The sequence below is a fragment of the Volvox carteri genome (genome assembly GCF_000143455.1).
Source record: "Volvox carteri f. nagariensis unplaced genomic scaffold VOLCAscaffold_50, whole genome shotgun sequence".
NCBI classification, from domain to species: domain Eukaryota; kingdom Viridiplantae; phylum Chlorophyta; class Chlorophyceae; order Chlamydomonadales; family Volvocaceae; genus Volvox; species Volvox carteri.
The window spans coordinates 618,653-635,192 of record NW_003307593.1 but is presented as its reverse complement, the minus strand read 5'-3'; the positions used below and the strand labels follow the sequence as shown (position 1 = coordinate 635,192).

At 57.9% G+C, this 16,540-nt stretch overlaps 2 protein-coding genes across 2 annotated transcripts; one reads left to right on the top strand and one right to left on the bottom strand.

The window, feature by feature from the left end:
• Window positions 1-123: 123 nt before the first annotated feature.
• On the bottom strand, window positions 124-13,744 carry VOLCADRAFT_96225 (uncharacterized protein; the record flags this gene model as incomplete). Its single annotated transcript, XM_002955249.1, has 21 exons — window positions 124-393; window positions 877-1,182; window positions 1,405-1,536; window positions 1,798-1,887; window positions 2,030-2,161; window positions 2,442-2,608; window positions 3,009-3,081; window positions 3,689-3,767; window positions 4,276-4,447; window positions 4,765-4,937; window positions 5,276-5,473; window positions 5,809-5,957; window positions 6,323-6,425; window positions 6,820-6,920; window positions 7,020-7,154; window positions 7,523-7,642; window positions 7,961-8,047; window positions 8,321-8,641; window positions 9,017-9,069; window positions 10,142-10,196; window positions 13,580-13,744. 21 exons carry the CDS (start codon window positions 13,742-13,744, stop codon window positions 124-126), a joined length of 3,081 nt encoding a protein of 1,026 aa, XP_002955295.1.
• Window positions 13,745-14,003: 259 nt separating this feature from the next.
• rpl6 (component of cytosolic 80S ribosome and 60S large subunit) lies at window positions 14,004-16,251 on the top strand. Its single transcript, XM_002955307.1, has 2 exons — window positions 14,004-14,213; window positions 14,367-16,251. The coding sequence occupies exons 1-2, from the start codon at window positions 14,014-14,016 to the stop codon at window positions 14,971-14,973; spliced, it is 807 nt and encodes a 268-aa protein (XP_002955353.1). The 5' UTR covers window positions 14,004-14,013; the 3' UTR covers window positions 14,974-16,251.
• The last annotated feature ends 289 nt before the right edge of the window (window positions 16,252-16,540 follow it).

Genomic DNA, 16,540 nt, shown 5'->3' with positions numbered 1-16,540 from the left:
GTATTAGTAGGAGAAGAACTTACAAAGAGATATATTGCTAGTGATATATACGACCACGAAAGCCGCCGTACAACCCACTTCTGCCGCGGCCCAAGGCCCTGTAGTGCCAGCCGATAGCTGAACTCAGCGACGCCGGTGCTGGGCTTGGAACTGCAGATGCGGCTGAGGCGGCTGGGGCGGCTGCTGCGCCTGTGGCGCACCCATTCCGGCCCCAGGGCCTGCACCGTGTGCTAGTCCCGCTCCCGCCACTCCCCCCACTGCCCCCGGGGGCGCCCACACCAGCCCCGTGTCATCCACCTGGGCCCAGGGCGTGGACAGAGGCTTGGGCTCCTGTACGGGTTGCCGTACCACACGCCACTGGAACACGGCCCGATCCTTTCCGCCCACGCTGACCTGCGGGGCCCCGGATGGCCCGGTCGAGGGGGTGTGAGGGCGGGAGGGAGGGTGGGCATTGGGAGGCGTGTTGCGGTGCTGGAGGAGTGTGGCCGAAGGGAAATAGGACCACGGCTGAAGGCCTCAAGAGGGCCCAAGCGGGCTGGCGGGACCCGGTTGACCACCCCGTTGCCGAGGAGGGGGAGAACTCCTCGCCTCACTTGTGCACAATCCTGTCACAAATGTATGGCACACACACTCTATCTCTGTCTCCGGACAATCGACGTGGGCGATGTTCCCTTGTAGCACACACACCTTGCTGCCGTCGCCGCATTGCCGCATTGCCATCCTGGTAATGCCTCAAGCACCACCACCTCAGCCCTTCCCTCGCGGACAAACCCACTTGCTCTTTTTCCTCCCTCCCTCCTTCTCCAGCAGCACAAAACTCTTTCCCGTCTCGCCTCCCACCCTTCCACATCATCCCCCCACCATCCCCCCACACACCGCGTACGTCTCGTCCGCGCTCCACCGAACATTCATCACATGGCTGCAGTGCCCGCTGTACACGTGCGCCGGCGCGTTCTGCACGACACACGGGAAGTTGAGCAGCCGTATGCGGCCCAGGTCATCCGCGGTAAGCAGGTAGCGCCAAGAGGGCGAGGCGTGTACGGAGTTGATGTCGGTGCCGTCACTATCCGCGAACCAGATGCCCATGACGGGGAAGCCCAGCAGGCAGCTCCAACTGGCCCATGCGGTGTTTCGCTGGTTGTCTTTGAGCTGGCGACCCGTCTGCGGGTCGAAGTACAAAATCTGCGAATGACGGTGCGGGGGGGTGGGGGAGAAAGGGGAATGAGCGATGGAGGTTGATTACTGGTTCTCTAACACGTAAACCAGGAAACTGGGCGGGACGACTTGGCTGGTGCTGGTGCCGGTGCTGCCGGTGCCACTCCTTTCAGTAAGGTCGGGGAAAACAGGACGTACAGCCAACACAGCCCCACACACCACCACACAGCAGGAGCACCCCCATCCCACCTCGTATGCCTGGTCCACACTCTGTAATGCCGTACTGTCCATTGACCAGTCCATATGCCGTACAGTGGACGAATGGCCATTACAGCGAGCCACCCGGGTGTACCCCCGCGTCACATCAAACACGTCGATAGACTGATCCACGGCGTGAGTGATATGCGTGTTCATGTAGGGGGGGAGGATAGGGTAGGGGGGTCGGCATGTTGGCGTCACTAGAGAAGGCGAGAGGGGTGAGGCGGAGAGGCAAGCGAAAGGCCGGGTGCGGGAGACTAAGTGTTGAAGAGAGGGGAGAGGCAGTGCGAGGGAGGACTGCAAGAGCGTGGCGGTGATCGAGTCATGGCCTTGGACGGTGGGGAGAGACAAAAACACAGGCTGCTGAGCGAGGCGATACCTCACCTGGTCGTGGCTCCCCGCCGCCAGGAAGCGGCCGCACGGGGAGTACTTCAGCTCATCCACCGCACTGTTGAAGGTCTTACCCCACCACACCTTGGGGGGAGGTGGGGAAGGAGGGGAAAAACACACACACGCCCAGGTCAAAGAGAGACAGCAGCACTGCCGACGTCTAAGAAGGACAGGAGAAAAAGGGATTCCCGGAGGATTCCAAGAAGCTTTCAAGAGCTTGCCGTACCTGTCGTACTCCCGGGTGGAACTCCAGCACCTTGATTCCCCCGTTGGTGCAGCCCACTGCGAGCTGTTGTCCGTCCGGAGAGAAGGCGCACCCGCGGGCCACCAGTCCCCCCAAGGACACGATACGGATGGGCTGATCGGGTGAGGGGAGAAGGGTGGTGGTGGTGAGGGTGAGGGTGAAGCAGGAAGGGGGGGGCGGAGAGTGAGACGTAATGGTTACGGGAGTGGGCCGGCGCGTTGAGGGTGGAGGCGTGGGAGCCGTGGGCTGGGGGTATGGGGGGGAAGGCGGGTGTTGAAACACGAAACACCACTGGCCGTAGTAAAACCCCACTCTGAGGAAGTGCACAGGGCAGAAGACGTACGTATCGAAACGTACGAACGTACGTACGTGCATGAGTACAATATGGACGTACCTTTCTCGTCACGGCGCTCCACACGGTGACTTTATCGCTATCGCAGCATGTGGCATAGACGTGCGGGAAGGCGGGATTCGTGGCTAGGCCGTATATGTCCGCCTGCTGGCCGTACACGAGCACCTCGGGGTCCTTATCCACCTCCCACACGTCGCAGCTGGCAACCCCTGCGGTGGTGGCGGTGGCGGTGGCGGTGGCGGTGACCCCCAGCACAAGTGCAAATTATTTTGATGAAAGAGCCAACACTCTAAATTACTCTAATAGGAGCAACGAAAAGAGCTCTTCCTTAGAATTCCTGAACCTCTATAACTTCTCCGCTAAAATTTATTTCGGGAATAATTCCACTGAAAACCAAATTCGCCAGAAATTGTGGACGTGCTAATCACACCCGGCGGGGAGGGAGTTAGCTCCGCCAGCCAGTTGAGTCAGTTAGGTTGATAGATTGGTAAGGGTGCGGAGTTGGAAGGGTTAGTGGGGTCAGGGAGAGGGGGCTGGGTCGTCAGACCTCACCCAGCCAGCCACCTCACCCACCCACTCCAGGCACCCACTCAAGGCCAGCCACCTCACCTGCAACGAACATCTCGGGGTTATCCGGGGCGCAGTCCAGGCCACGCAGTGCGGGCGGGGCTAATGTACCAACCTGGTGTTGGGGTTGAAGGGGGGGGTCATGGGGGCGGGAGGGGGGGGGAAGGGGACGTGGGGTTTTGCAAGGGACACGCCCGGTGGGCAGCATATGCAAAAGGAAGCAAGGCATTAACTGCCGCCGTCCGAAGTTTGAAACTGCTGGAGGTGCGTAGGTGGGCAGGAAGTGGAGGAAGGGGGCAAAGGAAGGACACACAGGCGGATGCAAAGCCCCTCGAGGGCGAGTGGGTGTCTGGTTGGCTGGCTGGCTGGGAGAGCCAGCCAGGGCACAATGGCCCCATCATCCCCCTTAGGATGTATGAGCAATGGGGGCCCCTTTTTGAATATGCTCCCTCCTCCGGACGCACATAGAGACAAATACTGGGAAACGGAGATGTTCCCTCATAGCACAAAAAAAGGCACAACAGACGCTATCTTTATCTCTCTCATGTCTCCTCAGCTGGGCCCTACCACCGAAACATCACCGGCATATCACTATTCCTTTTGTATTGCAAATAGTTTCGCAGGTTCATAACAAGGCTGCCGCACTACAATACCGGCATGAAGAGGACACACACAATGCAGCGCGCAAGGCCCTCTTGGCGGCCCCCCCCCATCCCCCCCACCTGTGCGGGTCTGAGCAACGGGAAGTGCCTCAGCAGCGCCCCCAGGTCGCCACCACTCACATCCCACATACGTACGACACTGCAGCGGCATGCATTTATTAGGAGTTGGGGGTTAGGGTTTAAATCATTGGCTTTTGATTTGAGACGAGTTTGAATTTAGGTGGGTGGGCGGTATATAGGAAATATTGCAGCAAAAAGCGAAGGATACAACTGCAGATGTCCAAAGCACCAAAACTGCCGGAGCGCCCTGGCCCTGGCGGCAGGGAAGCACACATACACACATACACACAAGCAAACAAGACGAGCTGGGGAGTTAAGAGGATGGGTTAGGCCTGGCCGCTTGGACAGAGGGTGCATGTGAACTTGTTTTCGTTGTTTAGGGCTCTGCCATCTTAAGATTTTGCTGACTTTGGACTTACTCACCTCGCCAGCTCTCCAGCATTACTCCCCCCCAGTGCGCTGCTCCCCCTCCCCCCCCACGACCTGCTCTATCTCACCGAAGAACCCCCCGTTCCGCGACAAGCATACACACGAAACACACACAAGGTGCGGTCCCATCCAAGCGCCGCCCCGTCCCCCCTGATTACCCGTCGGCGCCACCGCTCAGCAGCACCCTCTCCGTCTGCAGTACAAGGCACCGTACACCGCCGTACGAGGGCTTTCCGTCAGGCCGGCGGGTGGGCGGCCCAGAGGCATGCGCCTGAGTCTCTCTCACCAGCCTCCGGCCCTTCCAGCTGCAGATGCAGCCGGCCTCGTTGCCTAACGGTTAACAGTTGGCAGTTGATAGTTAGCCAGGTGGAAGTGAACAAACATAATACAGGTCATATACCCAGCAAACCCAGGCCGTAATCAAGGGGAAGATGGAAAGGGGTGGCTGGGTAGAATCTTTGACACAGGTGGAAATGCACAGGTGGGGGCGGGGGGGGGGCCAACAGCTCCACATCCATCCTTGCTGCCCCCCAACCCAAACCCCCCAAAGCCCTGTTCGGACATCGACCAAGTCTGTATCCTCCGCCGCACACTTGCTGCACCGCATAACTCCTCCCCCTCCCGACAACCCCGCCCCCCACCCCCACCTGTCAGCACTGCTCCTGAGGGCAGGAAGCACGCCCCCGTCACCGTGTGTGTGGCCCCCAGGGAGAACATGCCGCTCTCGGAGCTGGGGTTGAGGGCGCCACTGCCCGCCCCGCCCCGGGGGTCGGAGCCCAGCCGCCAAAACTTAATGTGGTTCTGTCCGTAGGTAACAAGCCTGGGGAGGTGGGAGAGGGCAAGCAAGGGGGCCAAGCCCGGGGGGTGAGAGGGGGACGTGTGGTAAAACACTCATCGCAACGGTCTCGCCCTGGACTGCGTACGGAGTCGGAGACCATCCGGAAGCGTCCAATCCCCCCACCGGACAGCGAGCTGCTTGCTGTCGCCTCAGTCTTCGTGCGGCGCCGCAACGGCACTGCACGGCCCGGCCGGCCAACCCCACCCACATAACCCTAAACCCCCCCCCCCACCCAGAACCCAGCCACTGCCACCCACCCACCCACCCGCTACACAGGCCCCACGCCATCCTCACCCCCATCGCCTCGTCTCTGTGCTCACCTGTCCGGCTCGAACCTGCTCCACACGATGCCGTACACCGCCGGCGGCGCACCAGGCTGCGTCTTCCGCGGCTCGCACAGCGGCGCCCTCCTCGTCCAGTCCCACACGTGCAGCGAGTGGGAGTTATCCAGGGATATGGCCGCCAGTCGGGATCCGTCCGGGGAGAAGGCCAGGGCCTGGATACCCCGGTAGTCGCGACTGTCAGCCAGGTAAGGTCGGCAGGGGGAGCGGGCAGGGGGGCGGTCTAAAGGGGAAAGAAACCGCCAATTGAGGCTTTAAGAGGGAACGAAGGGGAAGGCGGGGGGGGGCACAGTTAAGGAAAAGACGGAATGATGAAAAGGCTGATGGGGAAAAGGAGAGAGAGGGTGATGGGGAAGGATGGGGAGAGGGCTGCGTCTTATTCTGGTCCTGCCCCTGGCCTCCTTTCCCCACCCACCCACATGCCCCTCGACTCGCTGGCCCCCTTCTCCACTTCCCTCCTTTCCCACCTCCGTCCTTTCCTCGCCTTCCTCGCCCTTCCATCTCCCACTCACTCGACGTTAATTTTGGCAATCATCTTGCACGATGTGGAGTCCCACACCGCCACACAGGGGCTCCTGCCCAGCTGCCCCGTGGCCACCAACAGGCGGTCGGGGTGGATGGCGGTACACAGCACGTCGTCGTCGTGACCCAGGAAGAAACGCTGTGGGGGCAGCCGGGGAGGGGAGGGGGAAAGACGAACCACGAACGAGTGAAGCTGCTGCCAGGGCAAGAGTGTACCAGGGGAGGGGGAAGGGCGGGGTGGGAAAAGACAGACCTGGACTTGGACGGAGCGAAGGGGTAGGAGGGGGGAGGGGTCAATAGCCCCCGAGGGATAAGGCGGGAGAAAGGGAGGGAAAGAGAACCAAAGGGAGGCAAAAGGATCAGGAGGGAAATGCGGGGGACCATACACATGCACATGCACGTGGACACGCGCACAGGGGGTCATGCAATAAGAGGGGGCTCACAGGGGGACACTCGGACAGGAGGCATTCCTGCCGTGTCGTACCACGTGCCGCCCGCCCTCACCTGCGTGTGTGTGCCCTTGTCATACACCACGCCCAACCCGGCCACGTTGTACACCACCGCCCCGGTAGCTGTGTAGAATATATTGGGTGCCGTAGCCAGATGGCTGCCGGAGGGGGGGTGAGGGAGGCCAAAGCGGGGAAAGCGGGACGGGGGTGATGCGGGTAACAGGGAACGGGGAAGGGAACTGCAGTAAGTATGCTGAACTGCAAGGTTGATTAGAGGGTTCGTTGCGATGTTTGGGTGCTGTGATGTGATGTGGATATTCGGAGGCAGGCTTGCACGGAGGATGTAGAGGAGGGGGACTCCATGCTCGACATTTCTTTTTAGAACAGTTGACATAACGGTCAGCAACGATTATTAACCGAAGCAACAGCGGCAAAAGATCGGAGAGCAGAGATGATGACGGAACGAGCGAAAGACAGGGAACGGGGACAAGACCCCCGCACTGACGCCCCCTAGCTTCCGACCTCCACCCCCCCTCGTCACTAACCACGCACCCGTCGTATCCATGTACGAATTCCAACGCCAGTCGTACATCCGGCAGCTGCGCAGATCGCTCCGCCAGCCTGGGGTCCCAATTACTGGGCGGCCACACGCCCTGTGTTTTGAGTGTGTGGGAAGGGGGGAAATCGGAGTATTTCGTGTATTTGTTTGTTTGTCTGTTTCCCCCTCTCCCTCTCCCCCCTGACTAGGGTACCTTCTTGCACTCGGGGTACAGTATCTTCCCCGTGTGTGTGGCGGGTTTCCCCGCCTGGTAGGGCCCCCGCTGGACCTCCTCGCTCGCAGCCATGGCGAGACGTGGGCCGCCCATCAGCAGAGCGTCAGTGAAGTTCTGGAGGAAGATGGCGAGGGAGGGAGAGAGGTACGGGTGGCAGGAGGAGGAGGAGGGGGGAAGGCGGCATGTCAAGTGGCGGGGGGGGGGCTGATGGCGATCTCGGCGAGGGTGACCAGCCCTCAATCCAGAGCTAGACGACACCCTTGTTCTCCTTGCCGAGCATATCATGTCACTTACATCCCTACACAATTACATCCCTACACACATACACACACACATACACACACGACACGGCGCATGTGCGGGTTCTTCCCGCGGCCCAGACCAGTCCTGCCCCGGGAATGCTCCCCCTACTCGAAATCCAAGACAACTCCAAACCAGTACCAAACGCACCCATCCAGTGAGGGGATGACGCTGCAGCTCACCATGACAGGCATGAGCCCCCGCGCGTCCTTGCCGTATTTGTCGAAGAAGGCCCGGGCGTGGGCATTGCTGATGGAGATACCAAACCGCCGCCACACCGCCACGAACTGGTCCGTGCTCACCTGCGTTGCGTGTATGCGCTGCGTGTTGCGGAGGTGATGTGTACAAAGCGACGGTTGCAGCCAAGCAGCCTGATGGGCCCCTGACCGACCGACCGACCGACCGACTAAACCGCACACCACCATCTTTGAACACAACAGGCTAACCGGCTGCGAGCCCTATCCAAACCCCTTCAGCACCCCACCCACTACCCCACCCACTACCCCACTCACCAACCTCAACAATCACCAAGAAGCAAAGATTAAAAGAGCAACCTCTTTGGTTTTCCAAGGTTTATGTGATTCCCATCCCCCCTTTTCCTTTTCCCCTTTCCTGCCCACCTTATCCTTGGGACCCAGATCCGTGTACCTCTTAGCGAGCACCGTGGCGAAGGCCTGAAGCAACACCGTGCGCTCCGTGACGTGGACCTGCCGGGGGGGTGGGCAGTGTGAAGGCCGGGAGGGCGAGGGTGGAGGTAAAGGGTATGGGGGAGTGGTATGGTGTCGCGTCATATAACTGTAGCCTCGACGAAGCATGTACGTACGGGAGACGTAGGGTTTTGCGTTGGTGTGCTGGAAGTGGGTTGGAGTGCTCTGTGGGTCCGCTACAGGGTGGTCCACCAGCACTCCAGCTGCACGTCCTCCTCCCCTCGCGCCCCTAACGGACCCCCTCCCCTCCCCAGATCCAAAGTGACCGCGTACCGCTGCCGACCGCCGCAGCATCTCCCTCAGCCGCTCCTCCAGCTGGAGTACCTCGGGCTGGAGCTCCACGGTGGCTCGTCGGGGGACACCCGCCGCCGCCGCCGCCGCCGCCACAGCAGCAGCGCCGCCAGGGCCGCCGGGGCCGCCGATACCGTTGACGGCGGATCGCCGCCGAGCGCCCGGCGGCGCGCTCGTGGGACGTGCGCGGCGGCCTTCGCCGCCTTCGCCGCTGCCGTCGGTGGTAGCACGGCCGCGGGCCTGTCGTGGGCGGGCCGCCGCCCCCTCATCCATCACATGGAACACCCCCGGCCGTATCTCAACCTGTAAAGCAGGCCCGTGAGGCCGTGACGTGAAGTCAGGCGCTATATAAAGCCGACTCAGGTGCCATGTTATCAGGACACACGTTAAGGCCAGGAACCCAGATCAAGCACTGCCTTACCCCGCTCCTGGTCGAAACTTTCCCCGCTGGTTTAACACCTAAATAATCCCCAAAACCCTTTGCCCCTATCATCTCTTCAAGCGTTGCTTGAAGAGATGATGAAGAGGTTTATGATTGTGCCGAAAGGATGGATGGTGGGTGGTGACTAGTACCACCGACCCATTCGCCCATCCACTTCCTCACCTACCTGCACATACCCACCCAGCTAAGCGCCCGTTTACACCTCTGGTTACCCACCCAGCCGCCCAGCCACCCACCCGGACGTCCCTCAGCGCCTCACGGTTAGCGGGGTGCAGGCCCTGAGGGGCGCCTGAGCGGGGGTTGTCCGCACCCGCAATGCACCCGCATATGGACGGTGCGGCGACAATGGACGGACAGGAGCGGGAGGGGTGAATGGAGGGTTGAGGAGGGTCAGGGGCCTTCAGCCCTTCAGGATATTGGTGAAACCGCAGGGGACTGCGCCTTAATGGTGGAAAGGGATTTTCATATACACGCATGGACGGACCAACTAGGGGTGGGAAGAGGAGAAGTGTGTGAACATCTTGGTGAACATCTTGGGGAGGCCAGGCGCGCCGCGTTTGGCGATCATTGCAGCCGTTCAACCACCCATCCATCCATTTCTTCATGAAACCGCCATAGCCACCAAGCGCACTGGGGACACCCGGTGGTGCCCCGGTACAGCGGGTGGTGTAGCCGGGGGTTATGCTGTCCGCCCTCTCGCCATCGCTATAGCCCTCGCATCCTGCATTCTTGGTTCTGGCGTAGAAACCGGCCCTTTCACACCGGCCCCCACGCACGTTGGGCTTCCCTAGGCCGGTGCCAGTCCTTTCCCATGAAGCCGGCGGCCAGGGGCCCTGCCTGCCTGGCCACCTCTCTGTAAGGTGCGGCCCCACTCCGTTCGGCTTAGGAGGGAATGGGTGTCAGCTGCTGTGCGGTATATGGGGCCCTGCCCTGCGGCTGCGGTCCCTAATCTGCCTTGCTTAATTGGAGGCTGCTGCACGCTGATCCTTATGGAGAGGGTTGCATCTGACATTTGAGGCTGCCGCAGGGCTGCTGCTACCGCTGCATGGTTCACCGGATTCCTGATGGCCTTGTCGGGTCCGACGGTGCGTCCGGCCAGATACACTGGCTTTACCGCCAATCAATAGGTCCGGATGGCTCCTGGGCGCTAGTCATGCGATGCGGTCCAGATCCGCCCGTTCACATCGTGAACGGGGGGGGTGGAGTAACGTAACCGGCAGGTGCCGCCGTAGGGCGATGGGGCAAGCGAAGAGACGCGCATAACATGGTGGGTAACTGGGTATGGCGCAGGTTGCACTTGGGACTGACAGGTTCCGGGTGTTGACCGCGGCCAGCGGCATGGAACGCGGAACCAGCCGTACCTTGGAGTTTCCTGTCCCAGAATATAGGTCCATGCGAGCCAGGTGGTGTTGGATACTGTGAACAGTTTGAAAAGGGATCAGCGGGGGTTACGCAGGAAGCATGACGACCATCCGCCCCCATGGGTCGCCCTGCTCAGGCCGTTATCTGCAGCATACCTCTGCTCTTGGATTTGATGCACGTCTTTCTTTAAAGGCAGCCTCTATCTGTGCCGCTTGGGCGCGGGACAAGCGACCACCGTTAGCGTTGGCTTCGCGCTGCGCCTGGTCGCCATAACTAGCCTTAAGGATTCGATCCATTACAAGAAGTTATAAGGCAGTAAGTCTCATAAAAAAACATCACGAGCACCCTTCACAGCGTTCGATGTTTGGCAGGATGCTAACTGCTGCTGGCCATTTCGGACCATCCACCGTAAGTAAATATATAAAAGAATAATACCAGCGCGGAGGTATGTGGCGTGTGATTGCCTACCGTCTCCAGGGGGTCAACAAAAGGCGGATGGAAGGCGATGGACTAATTTTTTGGTACGTCATGCACCTTAACTAAATGCACCAGCCAATTCAAAGCAAGCACCATAGCAGGATTTGTGGATCTCCGCTCGTTGGAAACCCTGGAACAAACTGAAGTACGGGATTACCGACTTTCGACAGGCATGTCAGAGGATGCGGCAGCTGGATCAATCTGTTATGTTTGGCATCCCTTAAGAAACAACCGCAACTCACACAATGGTTGCATGCGCGCCACTAATCCGCAACCGCAGGAATCCGTCGTGCTCCGCCGCTGCCCCTTACACCGTTAGCTTTACCTGCTCTGCATTTCCGAGTATTCAGACTGATGCATAAGGCCAACAGATTAAGTTGGCTCTGCGACCAAACCATACTTAAGATTAGCCTCCTACTAAGTCTGTCGTGCCCTCTTGCCAAGCCACCTGAACGCCATGTGTACGACTGTTTACAAAACATCCAAAGCTCGCCCCAGCTGGAAAAAGCGTTTTTTTCCAGGCAGTGTAAAGTTACGTTATGTAGGTGCCGCTGATACACGGCTAAGCGGCTGACGTGTCTAGCTGCGTAACCCAACCACCAGAGCCTCCCCACGTGCACTCTGTGCAGTTCCCCCGCACAGGTCCAGGTTGAACATGGCAAGGTGGGTGCTCTCCCCTGTGCTTACAAAGGCTGCAGTGACTTGCCTTCTGTTACAATGGTCAATGACCTGTAACCCAAATTAACCCATGACAAGTACGCCCCATACATCATGGATATACGTATAACCGTTTATGTTTCACGTGGTTGGTAGCAAAGCTAAGGATGGAACGCGGATAAATCACACCAAGTTGCCAGAAAGGGCTAAGCAGGCCTAAGCAGGGCTAAGCAACAGATAACCGGCGAACCCATTGCTCACGACCACTTCATAATTACTATGATACAAGAATCACACAGAATACATTAAAGAGTGAATAACGAGCACTTCAAGGTCCTAGTTAAGACGGGCCGTCCTTCCGACGGCCGATATCCATACAGCAGACTATACAGCGTAACGTACACCGGCACAACAGCCACTGTTATGTCCGCAAAGGCTGACGACATAGGCTGACGACATTACGCCTCGTCGAGTGTACCAATAGACGAGCCGAAGCTACCTCTACAGGCAGACGCATGGGGTCATGGCCGCCCTCATCAGTCCCAACAGCAGCAGCACCATTACAACCGCGGCAATGTTCACGTCGCTGAGGTCCACCACATTCTGCACGCCCTGGGCGCTGCTGGCTTTTGCCGCTCTGGGCTCCTGCGGTCTGTTTGGGCCGTCCATCCTGTCAAGGAAAAGGTAACCAAAACATCCAAAATTTAAAAGCCATCCAGGGCATTGTGGTGGAAGCAACAACGGTCTGTGACAGCTCATTAAAGCTATGGGGACACCTATATCCTTGCCTTCCGCAGGGAAGGAAGAGTTACAGGAGAATTTGTTGTGGATGTTACCTTTCTTGGATGCTATTTTTGTGAACTCGGCAGGTTATTAGACAGGAAGCGCTCCTGCAAAAGGCGACGAGGCTCTGTTTTCTAAAATCGCTCTCTGTCGCTAACGGTATCAACTCGAACGGGCACTGATACAGAGGCATAGCAAAAGTAAAGCGAAGCCAGTACAGTTTCCGTTCCAGCCGTACCGAAGTTCTTCTATGTCGTTTGTACAGCGGTGGAGTGACTACTGGCCTGCGATCCAGGAGATGACAGCTATATAAGCCTGTAAAAGCTTTTTGAGCTGCTGCACGTGTGCTTGGTTTCCGGTAGAACGGTTCAAGAGCAAACGGCATTACCCCGGTTAAGACAGACACACCCACTCGAAGAGCAAGACACGAGCATCGGATGCGACTTGCTCGAAGTACTACTTCACGAAGGGGAAAACAGTCTGAAAGCTCCCCCATCAGGAAAGCGACAGAGGCGAGCACTTTCCAAGAAAGGTGGTGGCCTCTCCAACTCCTTTCCGCACGCGCTTGAGGTTGCGTGTGTCAAGCTCGGCCATGCTGCTGTCCTTATACAGTACTTGACAAGAGAACGGAGTGCGGCTGGTACCCTCGTATCCCAGGGCACGCGCGTCCGACATTACCATTATTGTAACTTGCTGCATGCTGACGAGCACTGAACAAGTGCCACCGTGAGCCGATCACCATGCCGTGGATATGCAGCACAAGACCTACACAATTGTGTATCGTTGGCAATGGAAGCAGGTTTACAGGGGGGTACGCGGCCGCTCTGCTGGCTGCCCAGCTGTTAGGTGACCGTGACCGTAGGCCGCCAAGGATCAGCTTGGGAAAACTTGGGTCAAAAGTTCGCCACTTTGGCTAAAGGGAAGAAGAAAACAGGACCTTATGATTGCGTAGCTAGGTATCCAGCGGGCAGTGACACCGTTGCGTAACGTGCAAGAGGCTACCAGGGGCCCAGCGCTAGGGCAGGGGGAGTTCATTGAGGCTTGCTCCGGACATGTGCGTGTGCGTAGCTGTATGTAGCATCCATGCTTGCAAGACCACAAGGAGCAAATGGCACATGTCTAGCGGCGTCCTTTCCAGATTCGCTAGCAATTAGACACCAAACCAATAGAGTGTTGGGTACGTGTTTAGGGCATCAGGAGGGTGTTAACATGCCTGAAAGGTGTCGGGCGCCGTGAATTAATTAGCTCGGGCCCCCGGAGCCAGATGCTGGAGATACGAAGCTGTTCCCAAGTCACCTTTATGTATGGCGCCATGCGCTTGCCAAACCAGCACATGCCATTCCCCTGCCTTCGCACTTAGAAATAGGGTGAAGAGGTAAAGGGCCCCAGAAAGGGTTAAACCCTGCTATCTCCACACAAACAAGGGTTGGAAATGTCTACCGTGAGGATGCCAACCTCCAGTGCTGGGGTTAGGAGCTGCCGCCTTTAAAATGTCCATCACCCAGTGCGCGGCAACCCACAGCGGGCCTGGTATCAGGGAACGTGCATTTGGCCGCGCCAAACACGCTTTCAAGTCGGTAGTTTGCTGTTTCCAGTACGGCATGCTGGGGCCGGTCGCGCTTGGCGCCCTGGGCAAGGGCCAGGGTTAACGTGCACTGCCAGGCCATTCCCGTCCGGGTAGGCATCGAGGATGCACCGTTTCGGGGCTCCGGCAGAATGCTCAAGCTTAGGCAAATCCACCAAAGGTCAGTGTTGCTGCCAAGCAAGACATGTTTTGTCACCTGCCCAGCTTATTTGCCTCATGTCAGACTGTTACTTGCATTATGGAAAGCAGTTAAAAGCAGCGTTTTGGAAGGACACACATATCTCGGCAGTTGTTCTGGTCACGTAACACATCACAGATAGTCATCATAGATAGCAGAGAACGCTGGAATTGTCCTTGCAAATTGGTAAAATGACTATCGGGTGTATGTTGGGCGGTACCTTATTGCCATTTAGTCGTACGGCGTGCGCCGACTTTGCCGCAGTAAGAACCCTGCCAGCACACGATACTCTCTCTTTCAGCAGGTGGTTGCTGCAAGCGACGACCATGGCCAAGCCTGCCAAGTTCATCGCCCGTGGCATTACTGCCGAGGGCAGGTCCAAGACCTACAAGTGCGTTGGGCCATTGCTGCTATGACGCTGCTTACTATGTAGCTGATTACTCATAATGTTGTATTAGTTCATTCTTTTAAGTAGTTACTGAGGACAGACGCCTTCTGTGCACGCCGCGCCGCCGAACTGTTCTTTGTTTGGTTGTCCTTGTAGGCGCAAGGGCCTGTGGGCGATCAAGAAGAAGAACGGAGGCAAGTTCCCTACTCACGCTAAGAAGGCTGCGCCGGCCCAGCCTGAGGGCAAGGCGCCTCGCTTTTACCCCGCCGATGATGTGCCTAAGCCTCTGGCGCACAAGGCAGTGAACAAGCCCACGCAGCTCCGGGCAAGCATTACACCAGGCACGGTACTGATTCTGCTGGCGGGTCGTTTTAAGGGAAAGAGGGTCATTTTCCTTAGCCAGCTACCATCTGGCCTTCTACTGGTCACTGGCCCGTTCAAGCTTAACGGCGTGCCAGCGCGCCGCGTGAATGCCGCTTACGTTATCGCGACCAGCACGAAGGTAGAGCTGCCAAAGCTGGACCTGTCGCAGTTTGACGACAAGTACTTCCAGGCCCAGGAGGAGAAGCGCAGCAAGAAGGGTGAGACCGAATTCTTCACCGCAGCTGACGCCAAAAAGAAGGAGCTTAGCCAGCAGTACATTGCAAACCAGAAGACCTTGGACGCGGCCATCCTCCCCGCCCTGCCTGCGGAGCTGAAGGGCTATCTCTCGGCGCGCTTCACGCTCAAGGACGGCGACCGGCCGCACCTGATGAAGTTCTAAGTGGATTTTGTGACCGAGGGGGCCTCTGCGACCAGCGGGGCGTGTGTGGACGCACGGCCAGGAGGCCGCACACCGAGAGCGGCACCTGCGGGGAGATGTAACGTAACTCGATGTGTTTCGTGCCCCCTGCGTTTCTCCCAACCATTATCTTCGCATCCGGGGACAGTGAATGGCAGCGATGTAGAGCCGGTCAGTTCCGGGTCAGTATTACACAATTACCAAATCCCCGGTTCAAATATTTGTGTGTAGCCTCAGCGGAATGGTGGCCTCGTCTGCAATAGATGATGGTCCGTTCAGGAACCATACCACCAAATGACCGCGGGCCTATAGGCCTACATAATCAAGGACTGGGGAACGACAGGGGTTCTGAGTTAAGCTGTGATGCCTATGAGAACGAAGGTAACCTGATGCAAGGAGATGGACAATCACACTTGAGCCCTGAACGTTCTGCTTGTTTCATGCTCGTGTTCACTTTCTCTGTGGAGCTGTGGTCTGTCCCGATAGAGTAATCTTAGTTTGGCTTTCGGGGACGAGGTTTACAAGGCATATGGGGTCCGTCGCTTGCGTACTGCAACCTAGTGCTGTATAGCGTTGTCTCCACCGATGATATCTGCGAGCCTCTCCCCAGCCGCGAGCCTTGGCGTCAATCAATATAGCACTTCAAGACATATATAGGTCTTCTTTCACAGAAGTACCTATAGAGGACAGTGTAAGGCCACTGAAACATCAACCGGTAGACCGGTAGTGTACCCCGTTCCAGTTGGACGACGAAAACGTAACTATGAAGATCACTCCACCTCAGTAGTAAACCACATCGCATGAAGGTAAAAGCTGGATGTCGCACACCTATTATGGGAAACAAATGCAACACATAAATACCGCACATGAGGAGATATGCCACACAGGAACATGCCCCGAATCCATGATGCGCTGAATGTATCCTTTTGTCCACGTCGGACAAGTGCCGCGTGGTAAAGCCGCCTTCGCGTACGACATCCCGACGGCTTTTGGAACAGCACGTGGCCAACACGCTTAGCTGCGAGGAGCGACCCCGGTCACTTCACGGCAATGGGCACACATTCCACCACGCCCAACGATCCTCTCCCAACGCCCAACACTGCATTCGTTCAATTCAGATGTTGGACCCTGCCCATGGGTGGTGGCCTTAGCACACCACCTTCATACCACCACATGCTGAAAAACAAACCATGTCGCTTGGTCAAACGCAGCGAGCACGCGCTTGATCACCGTTGCCTAGAAAGGGGACATGAATGGGTCGATCCTCTTCAACCCCCCTTCCGCAAAGGGCGCCAGAGCCCAACATTCTGTCTGCAAGTCGCCTCGTCAATTGCATCAAGCCAGGGCACATACGTACACGTCTCAAAAATGCTTCCGCCGCTAAACCTACAACCTATACATAGTTAATACATATATACAAGTGGCCCTAGCTCCTGAAGCGCCTGCCCGCCGATCTCATCACAGCCGTGTGTTAGCAGTACCTGTTCTACTCCGCGCTGCCACGCTATAAATCATGAAAGTCCCCCCCCCCACATCCGCAAACTACCAC

What these genes read in the sequence shown, in the direction of transcription:
- rpl6 (XM_002955307.1), top strand. Translation starts at nt 14,014, where the DNA reads ATGACTATCGGGTGTATGTTGGGCGGTACCTTATTGCCATTTAGTCGT. An exon ending in GGCAGGTCCAAGACCTACAA is followed by an intron (nt 14,214 to 14,366) that starts GTGCGTTGGGCC and finishes TTGTCCTTGTAG; the next exon opens with GCGCAAGGGCCTGTGGGCGA.